Source organism: Xyrauchen texanus, chromosome 23, assembly GCF_025860055.1.
Source record: "Xyrauchen texanus isolate HMW12.3.18 chromosome 23, RBS_HiC_50CHRs, whole genome shotgun sequence".
In the NCBI taxonomy this organism is placed as follows: Eukaryota; Metazoa; Chordata; class Actinopteri; order Cypriniformes; family Catostomidae; genus Xyrauchen; species Xyrauchen texanus.
The window spans coordinates 11,406,186-11,425,395 of record NC_068298.1 but is presented as its reverse complement, the minus strand read 5'-3'; the positions used below and the strand labels follow the sequence as shown (position 1 = coordinate 11,425,395).

The window sequence follows — 19,210 nt, the reverse complement described above, 5'->3', positions numbered from 1 at the left end:
AACATCCTGACATGTTGCACAGATGAAAGTCATTGGCCTACAGGTTTTGAACAACATGACGCTGAGTGAATGATGAAAAAAAGGACTTAAATATTGATCTGTTTCTCATCCAGACCTACTATATTGCTTATGAGGACATGGATTTAACCACTGGATTTGTACTAGTTTTATGCTGACTTTAGACACTTTTTAGAGCTTCAAAGTTTTGGTCACCATTCACTTGCGTGGACCAATAGAGCTGAGACATTCTTCTTAAAATCTTTGTTTGCGTTCTGCAGAAGAAAGAAAGTCACACATCTGGGATGGCCTGAGGGTGAGTAAATTATGAGTGAATTTGGGTGAACTATTCCTTTAAACATCTCTACATGATTGATCTAAATAAAACGCTCAACAGCAGGGGTCACTAAACAACAAGGCAAGTCGTTTATTAAATTCCGTTCATTTTGGTTTACAATTCCAGTTTAGTTAATTGATTCTTGATTATTCTTTTAGCGACAAAAACTGACTTCGTCAGAATTGTTTGTCAAAGATGACCTTTTGGTTTTCAAAAAGAATTGTAAAGCTGGTTTATTTATTCTCCTGTATTAGCTCAGTAGGACCTACTATCTGTGTGTAAAATAGACCCCGGACTTTTCTTTTTAACCATCCATAAACAGTCCTCTGAAGATAAATAACTAAGAAAACAAGCTAGCAAATAAACATGCTTTGTATGTCGTTGAGGATATACAATGGTCCAACATCAGCTCTTCTGTTGTACTCTGTCTGTTGGACTTTTATTTTGGAATTTTGCACTCAGATTGCACCCGGAAGTCGTCGGTATTCTATGCAGAGATGGCAGCCTCTGTAGATGTCCACTTACGAATATGTGAACAAGAAATAATCAAGTATGATTTAGAAATAAAAGCTCTCATTCAGGTATGAATGATTCAAAAAATGCCTCTGCGTTCCTGTTTGCGAACCTAAACATTATACCAGTTGTCAGTATTGCTGGTTTAGGAGAATATATATTTTTGATAAAATGTAAATTAAGCTGGTAAAATGAATGATTCACAATGGATGCTTGTGGCCATAAAATGCAAATAAATGAATAAGATTTATGTGTTATTGTTAGCATATTAGCATATTATTGTTGTGGTATGTGACTACAAATTGAATTTTCCAAGTAGACCATATGTTATGTAAAAAAAATAAATAAAAAAAGAAAAGAAAAAACAATATAATATTTTTCCACTTTTTTTTATTTCTTATTTTTGTTTAACAATATTTAGGGTTCTTTTACAAATTGATCCATACATGTATATGTTTTAAAACATTGCAGGATGTGAATGACTGCACTGGACCACAAAGCAAACTCACAGATTTAAATTGTAAAGTGAAAGAGAAATTCAACAATCTTAGACAACGAATCCAGGTGAGAAATTATGAGTTAATAGTAAATCTATTCTATGGCTTGTAATCATCTCTATGACCATCTTGAGATGGATTTTTCCAAACAGGATCTGGAACAAATGGGAAAAGAACAGGACAAAGAGTCAGACAAGTTGACCCTTCTCAATAAAGTTGAAGGGCATCGGAAACAGATGCTTAGGTAATGCCGCTATTTACAAACCTAAAGTAATGCACTTAAATTGTTCTCTTCAGTATGCATGCTAATCTTCTATATACATGCCTGGGAAAGCGTGCATTGCATCTCAAATGAAAAATGTTCCTTTTGCAGTGATCAAACAGCATGGAGGAAGGCAAATCTTGCATGCAAACTCTCCATTGATAAGTTGGAGAAGGAAGATTTATTAAATTCAGAGAACATGTCTGTAAGGCACAGGTGAGTTTGTGTGCAACATTTCTTCACTGATGCTAAATTAAGATTATTTTCTATTGCTACTGGTAAATTACTGAATTCCCTGTCTATTTTATTAGAAACATGACGAAAGAGAGCCGGGTTCAGACCTCCAGTGACATAACAGAGAGTCTAATGAGCATCAGCCGGATGGTGTCTCAGCAGGTTCAGCAGAGTGAAGAGACAATGAACTCACTTGGTGAGTTCAGATCTTATCTAAAGACAGAGTGCAGAGAGACCGCTGTGCGCCAGTACACTTGGTCAATTTACTTTTGTTATTTACATTAAAGCATGACACTGTATACTACCAGTCAATGTTTAGAAAAACCGACTCTTTGTAATAACTATTTTTTATATTTTAGAATAATGATAAAATAGTCAAAACTATGAAATAACACATGGATCTTATATTTTAGTTATTTAAAGTCAGTTTAATTTGTAAACAATTCAATGCTTTTGGACAAATCTTTTAAGTGAACTAATAGTTCTTCTTCACTTCCATTGTTTTGGTCGTGAACAACTGGTGTTGTTTAACTAAGTCAATGATTCAATGACTCACTCATAAATTTAAAACACTAATTTGCTGCCACCTCCTGGCATAAAGATGTAATCTGCAGAAATGTTCAGTGAACGAAAACATAATGAACAGTGAATTGATGAAAACTATTTTGAAATGCGTAAACACGCAGACAAGCAGAGTGATACAAATGCACTTATACTAAATATCATCACTCTTGGAATGCTGCTTTATCTATACAATTTGAGTACTGGAAATAAGTGTTGTAAAAGCAAGGTATTATTATTTGTTTCCCTGTAGCAACATCTTCAAGGACAGTGCTGGAAACCCATGAAGAGTTTAAAGCCATGTCAGGCACCATACAGCTGGGTAGAAAACTCATCGTTAAATATAATCGACGGGAACTTACTGATAAGCTTCTTATTTTTCTTGCTCTTGCTCTCTTCTTGGCTACAGTCTTGTATATTCTGAAGAAAAGACTCTTCCCTTTCTTTTGAGCATTGACTATAATTTTGAAAAAATGTTGTATGCCATTAATGATGGGTAAATGTTAACATTGTTGAAAATAGAAGAGAATTGCACCTTAAAACATTTCTCCTTTTTGTGAGATTGTTAATTCTTCTACAAAGAATGAAAAAGCATATGACAAGTTTCTGTTTTGAGATACTGTTGCAGAAGAGAAGCTGTAACTTATGTGTGCTGTCATTGTGTCATTACTTAAATATTTATTTTATATTTTAACATTTCTAATATTTATGATAAATTTAGTGCATAACTAAAATGAGTTAAAATTGTGAATAATCAAAATGCAAGTCTATTTTATTCCAGCAGAAGAGTTTAACAAATACTGTAGTAGTATACTACCAATAAAATCTCTACATTTTTAAACATTCCTAAGCGTAAATATATGTTTATTGCTCCTCTAAAGCCTGAAAATAGTCTCTGTTTGACCACCATTTTAAGTTTTACATTTTAAATGTGTAATATAGGGAGGATCCAATTATAGTTTCCAATGATAAAACATCGGTCTTCTATATCAAAATGCTGTTGTTAGTAGATGTTTTTGTAAATAAGTAGTGAAAGTAAAATAAATTATTTACATTTAAAAGTTAAGAAATAGACATTAAATGAAGACTTAATTTTAAGTCTTAATTTTTAATAATAATAATCATTTTAAAAAATCATCTAGAGGTAACACAATGGAAGATTTATTTAGCCAAAAAAAGAAAAAGAAAAAAGAAGTTGAATTAAGGTCTGAAAATATAACCCCATGGTGTTGGTGCTAAAGTAGTCTGTCAGTTTCTCAGTTTCTTGCCTCTAGCTGATCCCAGGCTAGACACTGGATGCTGTCACATGGACACCTATGACAGGCAATTTAGGTTAGTTAAACTCACATCCTGTGCGGTGATGAACTAGCAGCTGTTTTACTGGGCAGGACAGAACTGGAGTATCACAGAGGAAAAAGCTCAGAAAAGCTATGGGCATAATCAGAGCACTACTGATAAAAAGGCATGCAACCCTGTCTTTCCTCCGATAAGACCAGGATAGGCTGATTATTCCATCCCTGGTCTCTTTCTCTCCCTCGCTCTCTCCATCTCTCTGTCATTCTCCTTCCATTGTGGCTGGAGGACAAGGTCTGTTATTTTTAGAGATGTGCGTCCTTGTTATCTGACTTGTTCTTTTCAACGCCTCTGAAGAGTGGACCACTATTGCAACTGTGTGACCTTTCTCTCTACCTCTCAGGGTCCTCACATTTGATGTGAATTTATAGTCATCTTCACTGTAACTAACTACTGTGTTAATGCAGTTTATATATTTTATCTATAAGCAGATGTTAGCTCAGTGGTAGATTTTGTTATTGAGAGGGGGAATTGTGTTTACTGATATGTGTGGAGAGGCCAGAGAGATGCCCAAGGACAAACTATTACTCTTTTTAAGTGGTAGCAAATATAGATCTCCTTCCCTCCTCCATAAATGTCTTTTCATGCACAACCATGCACCCTTACCTCTCTGTCAAGCAAATGGTGCCATTCTACATACTAAGCACAGCACTTTGGTGTTGTCAATCAAGGGTGAAACAAACACTTGTGGAAAAATAAAAACATACAAAAGTAATTTAATCTATAAAGTGCTTATGAGGATGTATTATAAACAAAAAACAGGATAAGTGGATGTGGAGTAACATTTTAATTTAGGCCTTTATCTTCAGCTGACGATAAACTGCACGTAATTGTATAATCAGTCATCACAATGATGACAAACGTCCCACCCAAAACAAGTTAATTTAAAGGTCAGAGTGTTTTACTCTGAAAACCCGTCAAATCAATTCACATGATACAACAACAAGGTGACAGATCACTTTACCTGAAATATTTTCAACTTTAAAATGTTATTAGTTAAAATATTTAATTATTGACGATTGCAGCGCAAATATTTGCCTTTCTAAGTAATCCTCCACATAAAAACATCACGGAAGTTATCGGTTATTAAATATTGTTAATTCAGAAATATTATAGATATTGTATAAATACATCATATTGATTTTAGTGGATAAGTCTTTGATAAGCAAAACAAATAAACTCAATTTAACCTTTGGTAAAGCATGCGTAGGCACCGTTTATAAACCACGACTAGAAAAAAAACTCGTATTGTTGTTGTTTAAAATCCTCCAATTAAAGTTTTTTGTTTTCTCAAAATATTTGTTGTTTGTTTAAAATATTTTGTCTCTATTTTGGGCAATTTAAAGCATTAGATTTATTTGGCTGTAGTGAATAATATTAATACATTAATGATAGTTATTATTATTATTACAAAACTAGTTTTTACGAATGCACATTTTTTTTATTTGTATTATTATATTAGATTTTTTCACTGATGCTGCAAAACAAATAATGTTTGCAAACAGTTCCGCAAAGCCTTTATTTTTATTTTTTTTTTCGAAAAGTTTACATATCAAACCTACAAAGGCAACTGAATAACAAAATATTTTGCTGTATTATTTGTGCGCTATCTACAAACAATCTGGTTATTTACACAAATAAAACAATTGCTTTCATGGCAGTAATGTTTAACATATTTTTCCTTGCTACATTTAATTTCAGACTATTGCCTTGTCAGATGGGTTAAACAATTAGATTGATCTTGAATTGAAAGAAAATATTGATCTTGAAAGAAAGAAAGAAAGAAAAAAAAAAAAGAAAAGAAAGAAAGAAAAGCTTGCTAGCTTTTCCCGAGTTTTAGGCTATATAAAGGGCTGAAAACACATCTAGTGAAAAATCATAAATAAACTGCATGTTGCATATTTCACGTGCTGTTAATCTCTCATAATTTAACTCGAGTGCAAGCAAATTATTCAGGCAGTTTTTAATAAAAACAGTGCATATAAAAGTTACTAAAGAAGCGTGAAAATGAACTAGTTTATATCTGATCTAGGCTACCATTTCTCAAACAAATCTAAACCCAGCCTTGAATCTGTGATTTTCAGCAAATCACAGTCATCGATTAAAAAAATGTCAGTTGAAACCATTCATGCTGTATAGAGTTCGTCTTTTAGTGTCTTTTTCACCAAGCTCTAATACCATGTAACGAGGATACCCCACTGCTGGACTGAAATGATGCCTGGACATTATTTACGTCCCCAACTCCAAAGTTCATGTAATTATTGTTTGACTGTGAGGACTGGATGGCAGACATGCTCGATGGGTAGTTGCATGAGTAGTTCGTGTTGCCCGGACTTGGGAAATTACTAAAGGCAGGGTAAGTGTTATAGGTGAAATGACTGATCCCCACATTGTAAGAGGTGTTATAAGTTGATGTGTCTCCCAGACAGGGTTTCCCATCACGAACCAAAACCGGCACCGAGATGCGTTTCGGAGGCGCGATGCCCACCATCTCCAGGGTCTGATCCTGACGCTGCCTCTTGCACTTATAGCGTCTGTTCTGGAACCAGATTTTCACCTGCGTGGAGGTGAGTTTAAGAACGCTGGCTAGATGATCTCTCTCTGGTGCAGAAAGGTATTTCTGCTGTTTGAAGCGTCGCTCCAGCTCGTACACCTGTGCTTGAGAGAAAAGAACGCGAGGCTTCCTCCTCTTTCTCTGTTTGGGGCGATCAGGATCATCCAGCTTTAGATCTCCCCTCGGCTCTTCTTGAGAACAGTTGATGTCTAAATGAAAAACAGGTTAAATTAGAATACTTAGTGGGACTAAATAGATTGGCTCCACTGTTAAATGTGGTACCATGTACCCGATAGCCCTTAAAATGTTAATTTAGTTGCTAATGCATTCAGGTTGATTCAGTGGTTAAATACTAATTTTCACTTGATTAAAACCAGTTCATTTAGACGTGAAGCACATAAACAGTGTTTCAGTGTAAGGCATAGGGTAGGCCCTACTTTGTGCTAATAAAAAATAGATATTTTTATGTCGAAAACAGTCTATAGGCCTATATAATAGGCTACTTGTCATATCTTGATCAACTGAGAACTCATAAACTTTTGTTAAAATATATTTTAGCTAGTTTTCCTTAGAACAAAGACAATAATTTTTTTTTTACTTACTTGTCTTTATTTTATTCTCTCTTGTTTCATGTCTAAAATGACGCATTTACAATTTGCATAACATTTGATAACATAGGCCTAAATAAGAAGTCTCTTCGGTTAGAAATTGCGGAGAATTCTATTGAAAAGACGCAAAAGTTTAGTCGTTCTTTTAAAACAAATTTGTACTCTGAATTAAAGTTGTAAGAATTCTAATTTGTACTTGTAACACGTACTGACGTCTAGTTTGATACATTTCCAACAACACTGAAAAAAGTGTAATATGCGGTTGCTAACTCAAAGGGTCTATTTCTACTTTTCTATTATATCCATAAAAATGACTTCAGTTGGTGTAACCTCATTTAAGTTAGATTAAATACAAATTTTGACTTGAATAAAACCCAGTATATGTAGATATTACCACTGGAAGCACATTTTAGGTCACCTGGGGGAGAAAAAAAAAATCAAATTATTTTTAGTGTAGCTATATTTGCGAAGACTCGTTATATCACCTTTTTTCTCCTTTTCCTCAAACGTGTCATCCGTCTTTGTGTCTTTAACATAGTCCATTTCTAAGAAATGTTTACCATAAAAGGCAGCAGTACCGAAGTTCATTGGGCTGATTTTGTTGGCTTTGTCATCCTGAAGGTCTTCGCCGAATAGAGAGGATCCGGATGGCATGTCCATGAACTGCTCTTGTTTGAAAGTGGACAGCATGCAGGATGAGGTCGGAATTAGGGCACTGTCCAGCCGCTGAGACATGTCCAGAGAGACCATGTCCTCTTGATTCTGCTCCAGGTTCAATATGTCCCTCACTGAGAAAGGAGTGGAAGTCATCTGACTGGAAAACATTGCATGGACTAATGAGAATCCTCTTTAGTTTCTCACTCTCTAACAATCCAGTTGGCATTCATCAGGGTGTCTAGTCGTTTAATGAATGGGGATAATCTGTAGTGTTTGGAGATATATAACCACTTTCATCTTTCTAATAGACCCCTCGATACGTACTTTCGGGGTCTAGGTCGGAGTGACGGCATGCTACCGTGAGGAAGAAAGGCGGGGTTAGCTCCGCTTAAACGTTTCAGAGCTTTTCATTGGCCAGACATGTTCCAATGACAAATTACTCTTAAGACCTCCTTACAAGTAGATGCATAAAAACATCCACCAATTATAGCAACTTTATGAACACATATAAATAACTTTGTTGATATCAGAAACGCGTCAAAATATTTTTAAATGTCCTAATACACTGATATATAATACAAAAGCAAAGCAATATTTCTAATTAGTGTTTATGTTGCATTCGTTTTCATGCTTGCATTAGCGATCCAATTTGAGGCTTTCTCCCTCTGTCAGCTCTTAAGTTTAATTTGAATCACCACTCTTCATTATAAGAGGCTGTAAATGGCCCTTTTGGCTATACAACGGAGCACAAATTTGTGCACTCAGTTTGTTTGATTTCCTCTTAATTGCTTAATCCAAGGGGAAGCTACAGGCCAAAGAAGAGTTTACTCCAAGGGACCGGACAGTGCCAATGCTGGAACCCGAAACTTGCAACGACAAACCCAACTGTCAACCACTGAAAGATTCTGGTGCCACTGGGTTTGTTATCAAGACGTGATAACAGATGACAACAAACCAGAAACACCCACGCAGAACAGCCGCACCAGAAGAGGAACACATGGAAATTCATCTAAAATATAGACATCTTCTAAAGTTGCAGTGTGGCTAAAATAACACGTGCATATTAAATTAGCCTTAATATTTTTACTTTAGTGACAGCCAGTGTAAAAAGTGTGTGCAACTTTTACCTTCCAGGTAAGGAATATTCCGGGTTTTATTCAAATTAAATTAAATTGACAGAATTTGTGGAATAATGTTGATAACCATAAAAATGTTTTTTCTCTTATATATACACTGGCGGACAAAAGTTTAGAATAATGTACAGATTTTGCTCGTATGGAAAGAAATTGCATGTCAAACACAGTTGAAAACAAAAAAGAAAGAAGCATGCTTTCTCTAGAAACCCATCAGCCAATTGTTGTTTTGAGGAATGAAGGCTATCCAATGCTTGAAATTGCCAAAAAAGGTTTCATAAAAAGGTGTACACTACAGTCATCAAAGACAAAGGACAACTGGCTCTAACAAGGACATAAAGAGATGTGGAAGGCCAGATGTACAACTAAACAAGAGAATAAGTACATCAGAGACTCTAGTTTGAGAAATAGTGTCTCACATGCCCTCAGCTGACAGCTTCATTGAATTCTACCCGCTCAACACCAGTATCATGTACAACAGTAAAGAGAAGACTCAGGAGTGCAGGCCTTATGGGAAGAATTGCAAAGAAAATGCCACTTTTGAAACAGAAAAATAAAAAGTTAGAGTGGGCAAAGAAACACAGACATTGTACAACAGATAACTGGAAAAGAGTGTTATGGATCGTCACCCCATTGAGCTTTTGTGGGATCAGCTAGACTGTAAGGTGCATGAGAAGTGCCCGACAAGACAGCCACATCTATGTCAAGTGCTACAGGAAGTGTGGGGTGAAATGTCACCTGAGTATCTGGACAAACTGACAGCTAGAATAACAAGGATCTGCAAAGTTGTCATTGCTGCACCTGGAGGAGTTTTTGATGAGAACACTTTTAAGTAGTTTAAAAAGTTCTGAAAAAATCTATCAAATTGTAATAGTAATTCTTCACGGTATTAATGTCCTGATTGTGAACAGTTGAATGCCAATTTGGTGAATAAAAGTAAAGTACCAATTGGGGGGGGGGCAAAATTATTTATTGAGAATTCTGAATGAAATGACTGTCTGTCATGTAAACACGGAGATACAAATAATAAAAAAACCATTGAACTCAAGTGTCATCATGAAACAAATAAAACAAACACTGCGCTTTAACATCAGCAACATCCAATCAAATCACTCCTTGTGACTTTTTTTGAGCATGAAATTCGCGCCTTGCCGCCTACGTAGTCTACGTAGCCTACTGCAGCTCTCTACGTTCTTTTACTGTCTATGGTTGCAATGAGCAGCCGACAGCAGCTGGCTGCAGGACGGCAATGAGCAATTTTTAATATTCTATCACACTATATAACTACTCGAGAGTCTGCTCTTGAGACTTTGTTCTAATTTTCGGGACAATTAGGGCAGGATTCGGGATTCGGGACAACTGCTTGGATTTCGGGACTGTCCCGAATTTTTCGGGACGTCTGGTCACCCTTCCCTCAATTGCAGACCAGAGCTTCTCGCAGGTCGAGTTATCATGACCGTTTTTTATTTGATCATCATTTATCTGGCTGTAGCGTATCCTGAAGCTTTTAATATGCCCGGGGTTGCCAGATAATAGATGCAACACCCCAATCAGAGATTTATACTTACACAAATTGGAATTATTTCGCCTTATGTCATACTTAATTTATGCAGTCTGACAATCATGCATGCGAGTGCGCGCGCTCTCTGTCCTCTTCGAGAAAGAAAAACCCCTTAGCGCTCAATAGTGCAATATTACCCTCAAAGAAAAGTGTGATGCACTCCGTGTCCATTCGTGAGGCTGCGTGTGATGTTTAGTGCCAAGTCTGAGAGCAAACCTTCCCAATAGATCTTCGCATCATTCGCACACGGAGGGCGAGATAGGAATATGTTTGTTCTTTGTGTTATTTGTAACATGTTTTTTATTCAGTTGAATGCCGTAAAAACAACAACAACAACAACAAAAAAAAAACATTGACAAGATCCACATTATTAGCGTTTGGTTGATAATGCGCTGTAAAAAAAAATAAATAAATAAATAAATACATAAAACATAAACTGGCAGCTGTGGTTGCCAGAATAATTATGTACAAAATAGAGTAAAAATGTAAACAACTTTACAGAACAACTTGTACATTTTACAGTCTAAAACTGTGGTCACTTGCATGACCTAATGGCACTGTAAAAAAATAAGTAATAATCTGTTCAATTTACAGTAGGCTAAATAAGTCAAACTTGATATTAACCTTCTGAAACTGTACAAATCTGCTTTTTACTTTATAAGATATTTTAATCACCGTAACAATTACAGAGGAGCACATAATGACATTAAGTGCACCAATGGCTCTTCCTGAAACAATGACAAATAAACATATACAGTAAAAATCATAATTTAACATCTACAATTTTTTATTTTTACAAAAATTATTGTAAAAACAACTGTGTTGTCTTTTAGAATATAAAAAAATTACTGTATATTTTACAGTTAATATTCGTTAATCAATTATTGTTTTACTTCTGTAGCATTTTTACAGTCTGTTAGAATTGTTTTACAGAATAAAACATATTTATTCACTTTGGGACAAACATTAAAATAAGCTTTTAGAATCTATAATTTCTAAATTGTTTATTTTACTATTGAACCAGTCTCATGATTGAATACTAAATTACCATTGCAGTGAAGTATGTTCAAATAAACAATTAATAATGATACTCACTCAGCCTTTGGTCCATTTTACTAACACGTGATAGATTAAAAGCTGATGTGGCCCCTGTACCAAAATAATTGCACACCACTGCTCAGTTGAATATGCAAGTATAATAACTGGCAAGCAGATTTCTTGAATTCCAGCAAACACAAAATCCCTGCATTAAAACTTATAAACGTGTATGATTTTGCAAATCAGTATGTCCTAATCTGCAGGTTTATTTGTAACAAAAAAATAAAAACTTTTTCTTTACGTTGTTTTAGTAGCATTTAATTTAAATGCATTTAAATTGAAGTAGTTAAAGTAAAGTAATAAATTTAGTAATTACGATGCATCTCCACTTTATACAGAGCACCCCCAGAATTTTCAGAAGCACCCTCAATATTTGTGATCTGGAACCGGGCCTGAATGGCTCTGAATTAGGTGAATTATTTACAATATTTACACAAATATGTAGGCTACAAAAAGGAATAAGGTTGACATTTACGGGTAAGGGTGTTACGTCCAGTGACGTATGTGTTGCTGTGTTGTCCTTTTTGTTTGTTTTCTCTCCATTACAAGACTTCACAATATATACAGTATATTCAATGAATGTAAAAAAAATTCCAGGTTAGCTAATTAAGCTCAGTCCACAGCATTTGTGGCATAATACTTATTACCACAAACATTTATTTAGACTTGCCCCTTTTCTTAAAAAAAAAAAAAAAAAAAAAAAGGACTAGGCTATATAAAAAAGGTAATAGCATATAAAGAGTAGTGAGGCACTTAAGTTTCAAAATAAGCCTGTAGCCAAGATGTAAACAATATGTGTGTTAACATTGTTTTAATGTGTTAAAATCACTTACTAACATTTTCTGTGTAAAGTTATATGCAATTTTACAACGTCGTTGCAATGATGAAGTAACTCCAACGCTGGTGCAGTGCCGAATTTTGACTCCTTATTATTTAGTGGTAGGTTTAGGGGTGGGCTTAGGGGTACGGACCAATGAGGTTAGGGGTTGGGATGGCCTTTAGAGATAAGGGCCAATGAGGTAGCAGCGAATCAAAATCTAGCAGTCAGATTTCGGCACAACACCGCTAAACCTGGTAACCGCATAACGCTGGAAAATCACTGATTGAATCACACTAAAATCATGGAAACACGTAATGTGTCTGGTGAATATACTTTAGAAGCTGCGTGTATTTTCATGTTTATGGGTGGTCCCAATTCACTTCCATTGTAAGTGCCTTATATAGGCATATCCCCCCCACCCACCCTCCAAGTCCTGTATGTCTCCAGACTGAGTGAGGGCATGTGCAGGTAGAATCACTCCCTCTTTGAACTGTTGTCCTCTGGCCGGCGCTACAGAGCACTCAGTGACAGGACAACCAGACACAAGAACAGTTTTTACCCTCAGGCCATTTAATACATGAACAATTAAACTGCCTTCAGTGTAATAATGTATACATATGTCATATTTTTTGTATATCTATTTATACTCTTGTTTTATATTCTGTGTCTCACTGTAATGTTCTGTATGCACTTACTTGTTTCTCCTATCACCAAAATAAATGTATTATTCTGATTAATTTGTTAGTTAAATAATTTTACTTTTTCAGTGTGTAGTTAGAGGCTAAAGTGGCCATTCGTGAACACTAATGTTAAGTGTCATCCTGCTTTCTTTCTTTCCTAATTTCTTTTTTTAATTAATTGGCAACAAAAGGGGGTAAATAAGGATAGGACTTGTAGTCTACCCTTCTCTGAATGGAGACAAGAGCTTAGCCTATTAGTCATTAGTTGTGCTTTTGCAGAGGAGACAGACATTATCGTTTGTTTTATCTCGAACAGTTAATGTTGTATAGTAAATGGAGTCCATGTCTGCTCTGGAGCTTCATGTTTATAGTTTTGGACAAAATCTGGGTGCCTGCGTCTCGGGATTGGCGTTTCTGATAAATGGACGCAAGCACTTTTCTCTACGAGCGAATCAACACTCCCTTGTCCATCGCTTCAATAATTGTGAAATATGTAAACTGACCGCACAGCTTATGGAAACTGCTTTTTATCAAGATGATTTATTAGCCATCTCTTTCCCTTAGCGCCACTGCAGTTAGTGACACAATCTTCCAGCCAGATAGAACTGAAAACCTTTAATACACGCATCCATGTTTCCTGTTACGTGAACCCGTTTAAAATAATGCGTCTTGTTTGATGCATTTCTGAAATAAATATTATGGCAGGCTACACGGTCTAGAGAAGAAGAGGCAAAGTCACAAATCTATCGCAAAGCATCTGCATCTGAAGTTTTGTCTTTCAACAGCGCATCTGGAGCAGATAAAGAATTGGATAAGCGTTCTTGAAAACTTCCTGTAGGCCGACCTGTTTAGGAAATGATGGGGCAAAGGGGTGAGATGAGTGTTATCTAAATGAGTCTGCCTTCGTTCCTGCTTCAGTGATGAGAGCACACACACACATTCTGAAAACAGGACCTGGATCTTTCCGCCACTTTTCATCCCTGTCAATCACTTCCAAGTTTAACACCTCCCTGATGGAATTCAGCTCATGCCAGGGGATCTGAGGATTTATAATATTCACAATTTAACACGGTTTGAACACGGAGGCAGTTGTGATTTATTTGGTTCACTGCATTCAATAAGAGGCAATATCTATGTACTGTATTGGCCTATAATTTTCCTTCTCTTTATCACCGTCCTCTATATGTTTAATTTTCAAGTGTAGCCTACTAAAATTCGTTTTATAATTAGTTAACATAACGATAATTCAAGTGTTATGGCAAGAAAACAGATTTTGCTGTTTCTGATGGAAATTGGTACTTGAATTCACCAAAGTGGCATTCAACTGATCACAAAGTATAGTCAGAACATAACTGATGTAAAAAAAAAAACAGCACCATCACTATTTAAAAAAAGTTGTTTTTGATCAAATACAGGCCCCATTTCCAGCAGCCATCACTCCAACACCTTATCCTTGAGTAATCATGCTAAATTGCTAATTTGGTACTAGAAAATCACTTGCCATTATATCAAACACAGTTGAAAGCTATTTGGTTTGTTAAATGAAGCTTAACATTGTCTTTGTGTTTGTTTTTGAGTTGCCACAGTATGCAATAGATAGACTGGCATGTCTTAAGGTCAATATTAGGTCAAAAATGGCAACAAAAAAAAAAAGAAACTGCTTTCTATAAACTCATCAGTCAATCATTGTTTTGAGGAATGAAGGCTATACAATACTTGAAATTGACAAAAACAACAACAACAAAAAAAAAACTGAAGATTTCATACAAAGGTATACACTACAGTCATCAAAGACAAAGGACAACTGGCTCTAACATGGACAGAAAGAGATGTGGAAGGCCAGATGTACAACTAAACAAGATGATAAGTACATCAGAGTCTCTAGTTTGAGAAATAGATGCCTCACATGTCCTCAGCTGACAGCTTCATTGAATTCTACCTGCTCAACACCAGTTTCATAAAGAGAAGACTCAGAGGTGCAGGTCTTATGGGAAGAATTGCAAAGAAAAAGCCACTTTTGAAACAGAAAATGATGAAAAGGAAAAGGTAAGAGTGAAAAAAATTCTAATTGTGAAAAGTTGAATGCCACTTTGGTGAATGAAAGTACCAATTTCTTTCCATAAGAGCAAAATCTGTAAATTATTCCAAACCTTTGGCCGCCAGTGTATGTCTGAATATATTTGACTACATTAGGTTATGTCAACAAAACACAATTTAAAGGTTTAGGTCAAGTAGAAATACCTACCCAAAAGAAGAGCGAAAAACGTTAAGATCAGTCAACAGCATTTGTGGCATAATGTTAATTACCATCAAAATAATGATAATAATAATTAGACTCCTACAGTTGGTAAAGTCACTGAAAATATAAGTGAATGGGGACAGTCCAAAAACATAAATATACACATTGTTCACAGGGATAGCAAATTTATACGCCAGTTAAAAAGACATAACACCTCCAATTCAATACACCTCACACTTATTTTCAGTTGCAATAAATCTAAATGTTTTCATGTGATCATCACACTTTAAGACAGCTAAGGTCACGTTCCTATTTGTTTCCAACTTTCCATTAATTGATATTTAGCAACATTGGCATTAGTTGATCACCAGTTATTTATTTTTCCCTCCCATAGACTATCCCTTAAAAGGTCAGTAAGCTAAATATATAGACTATATCATTCATGGCAATTGTACAACATAAGAGCCCATATAAAAGATTAGCTTTTCTTCAAAATATTGCTTTTATATTCAAATTTACAGCAAATTTCTAGCTTGCTACTTTTAGGTAAAGATTGTGTGTTGATGCTAGAGATTTTATACAAAATCACCTATGCTAAAAAGTAAAGGAAGTGTTTTCAGAGGCATTTGTTTTTTTTTAAAGAAGAGTGCATTACTGAGTTGTCTCTGCATTTATTTTAGTCTCGTGCTCATTTTGTGGTAATGGGCTATTTAGCCGTTCAAATAAGACCTAAGTCAGGTTTAATTAAAAATGTAATTCAATAAGAAATCATCTTCAAACCCACCAAATAGCTATTTTTTCTTGTTGTACATTTACGTGGCGTTGAATTCACCCAAAATCAAGAGTAAACTAACTTCTGTCTGCATTATCGATGACATCAGTTACAAAGTAGCCAATTTTGAGTTTATACTACAGATCAGAATCAGATAATCTGTAAAACATTGCACGAGGGGAGAAAGTGAAAATCATTACGGTGATTTGAAACCAGTGCCTCTTGTCATCACATCATTTGTCATCCATTTCTCAGGGAATAACAATTTTCTTTGTCAACTCATGTTCAGAGATTTGGCAGTGGATTAGTCGGGGGCAGAGAGTAACATGATTGCTCCCTATGGGAGCCAGATGACCTGTTCTGTTGTTGATGCCTCGGAATAGTTTTGACTACTCGCTCACACTGAAACGATGTTATATGCTCACATTTCAAAAAGCGTTTGTTGCTATATTAACCATAATTAAAGAGGACCATCCTGCAGTTGTGCTCTCGAAATGCCGCTGGCTGTGCAGAAAGTCAGGGCCATGGTTGGTAAATGGAGACCACATGCATTTTTTCCCATAACATAACCTTGAGATGTTTTTGTGGTAAATTGAGTGGATCAAACAATTCCTGCATGATATAAAAATACGCCTAATTCCGAGTATCCTCGCGCTTTGTTAATACATATAGATAATTTCCAGGGTCTTCCCTAGCAGTACCAATAAGTTGATTTCACCTGTTAAATGAGACTTTGTCTACATTTCTACACAGACTAAAGCACATGGGAGTCATTTGCTTAATCTGTAATTTTTCCTGAAGAGGTTAGCGCCCTCTGGTGGCTGACTGAACGGTACTGATTGTTGTGTCACAACAGAGTAGACAAGGTAAGAACATTTCTCCGCGCCTTTAATTAAGAATAAGGGAGAAGTTGAACACTGCAAATGTAACTGCCTAACCTATGTTATGCCTTATTACTCGTTTGAAGAGTGAAACCAAAGTGCAAAAAATATTATTAATATAATTATTTCCATACATTTATAGTGTAGCTCAGTGTTTGCTCTTAATGTTATTTTTCACTTGTTCTCACTGTAACTTCTAAACAAGGCTCGAGGATTTGTCAAATCAACGAATCAACTATAATAACAATACAATAAACTACACATAACTAATATGTCGACTGCGAGGTAACCAAAATTACCCATCACTTAAACTAGACATATACTGTATAGCCTATATATATATAGGGCTAGGGCCTAAATCAGAATCAGAATGAGTTTATTGCCGTTTTCTCAAGTACACAATCATTATAATTTTTTTTTGGTGATAGTAGAAACAAGAATATTACAGTGAAACACAGAATATAAAACAAGGTAAGAGTATAAATAAACATACAAATAATAGAACATAGAACAGAATGGCGTATACATTATATACTAGTTGGCTAAAATATTTCCTCCGTGCACTGGCTCTCTCATAATTGATGACACTCTAAAATGATTAACTCTTCTTCGGAAATGTAATTTGCATAAAGCTAAAGTAATGTCTATTAAACCTTAAGCTATTTTGCATAGATTTGTATATGTTTTATGACTCATAAAAATCAATTAAACATCTCTTCTGTTGATTAAAAGTATTTTTTTTATTTACACTGTATGACTATAAACAAGGAAAATGTTTAATAAAATTGTTTCACCGTATTGACTGTAAATAAAGAAAATGTTTAAATTGCTCAAAAGTTTATTTTTACATTCACACTAATATATCTATGCAAAATTTGAAAGATCTGTTTTGCATCCTCTAATATGTTCATTATATTTATGTATATATAACAGTAAAATATTTCCTCCGCTAGAGGGCAGTAACGCAATAGTTTACATTATAGTTAGTGGGAGTGCGAGAACCAAGACTGATAGTGATTTTTACACTGATCCAAGCACGTTAAACCAAATTTAGAATTTAGAGATGAACATATTCTTCTTATAGATAGTTTTTTTTTAAAAAATTTTAATTCTCCTACCATTGTTGCTATGAATGAGTCTGCAAGCTGTTGGTTTTTCTTCATGATGATGCATCAATGCATCAAAAAATGAGCCAAAGACTTTCAGGGAGAGAAAAAAAGCCTGTTTAAAAAACAAAATAGTTAATTTATATATATATATATATATATATATATATATATATATATATATATATATATATATATATATGCATGTTTCTCTATTTTATTTTTAAATGGAAAGTAGTGGTAACTTGGCAGTATCTTCATGGTGAAACAGCTCAGAGTCTTGATGTCTTATTCATTATGAAACTGGGCTCCGGAGATCTTTGGAAGCCTGACTACTCATCTGTGACTGCTTGACCAGATCACCCACACCTCAGCACAGTAAATCCATCAGCACTCAGATTATTTCATATATTAGGTGTAGTGCCCTAGCTTGAGAACCAGTTTGCCTGCTGCTCGACCATAGCCACCAGGGCCTCATAAAGCTTGTTTATAGATTTTCAGCCCTATGACCGGAGAGACCAAGCCAGAGTGTAGGGGAGCTTGTTTATGGTGCGGTGGTCTCATTCCACTCGAGCGAGAAGGAGAGAGTGTTTTTCCCACTGCTGTGATGAGCTGAGTGCTTCTGCAGGGGCTGGTGGAGGTGCCCGCTGCAGCTGCAGCTCAGCCTGGCGCCAGCCCCATGCCACACGCCTTGACAGCTTTATGAGTTCGTCAAGAGGAACACTCTTCAGATCATCAGAGCTGGCTTCAGCCAGTGTGGACCTAACCAACATTAATGCTGTTTTTTTTCTTATAGAGAAACCAGATTCAGGGCTGTTTGGATTGAGTTTTTATGTGATTAATATCTGTGTATAGCATTATGTGGACTCATCACCTTCACTGTGTAAATCAAGAGGCAGAAGTCCTTATTTGCGAAGACAAGGTCTAGACAGTTTTTTGGTTGTTTGCATTTATACATTTAGGCAGATACTTTTATCCAAAGTGATTACAGTGCATTCAAGGTATACATTTTATTAGTTTTTATGTTCCCTGGGAATAAAACCCATGAAATTGGCATTGCTAGCATCATGATTTACCAGCTGAGTGACAGGAACCTGATCTTATGTTGATTACAGGTCAATATGAATTAAGCTATATGTTAATAAATCAACTCTTGTTACTTAAAAATGAATACTTACTTTGCATCTGAATATGCATACTTTCCTATATATAGTATGCCAAATGTAGTATGGCTGCAAATGGGAATTATTCCATATTATATACTGTAGTATGCCATAAACAGTATGCCAATGGAGTAGGGTGTCCAAATCCTCGGTATTCATAAAAGAGAAGATGAGCACTACCAGG

The 19,210-nt window shown here is 35.5% G+C and overlaps 2 protein-coding genes across 5 annotated transcripts; one reads left to right on the top strand and one right to left on the bottom strand.

The window, feature by feature from the left end:
• The first annotated feature begins 831 nt into the window (after positions 1-831).
• bnip1a (BCL2 interacting protein 1a) lies at positions 832-2,854 on the top strand. Its single transcript, XM_052089307.1, has 6 exons — positions 832-915; positions 1,319-1,411; positions 1,497-1,588; positions 1,718-1,822; positions 1,918-2,036; positions 2,655-2,854. Exons 1-6 carry the CDS (start codon positions 832-834, stop codon positions 2,849-2,851), a joined length of 690 nt encoding a protein of 229 aa, XP_051945267.1. The 3' UTR covers positions 2,852-2,854.
• Positions 1,232-7,897, bottom strand: nkx2.5 (NK2 homeobox 5). Of its 4 annotated transcripts, none has more exons than XM_052089303.1 (3): positions 7,402-7,897; positions 5,933-6,517; positions 1,232-1,499 (listed from the first exon to the last, which is right to left on the bottom strand). In XM_052089303.1, exons 1-3 carry the CDS (start codon positions 7,739-7,741, stop codon positions 1,444-1,446), a joined length of 981 nt encoding a protein of 326 aa, XP_051945263.1. In that variant the 5' UTR covers positions 7,742-7,897; the 3' UTR covers positions 1,232-1,443. The 4 variants fall into 4 exon arrangements, with proteins under 4 accessions (XP_051945263.1, XP_051945265.1, XP_051945266.1 ...); XM_052089305.1 differs by having other exon boundaries at positions 7,477-7,897; XM_052089306.1 differs by having other exon boundaries at positions 7,495-7,897.
• Between the last annotated feature and the right edge of the window lie 11,313 nt (positions 7,898-19,210).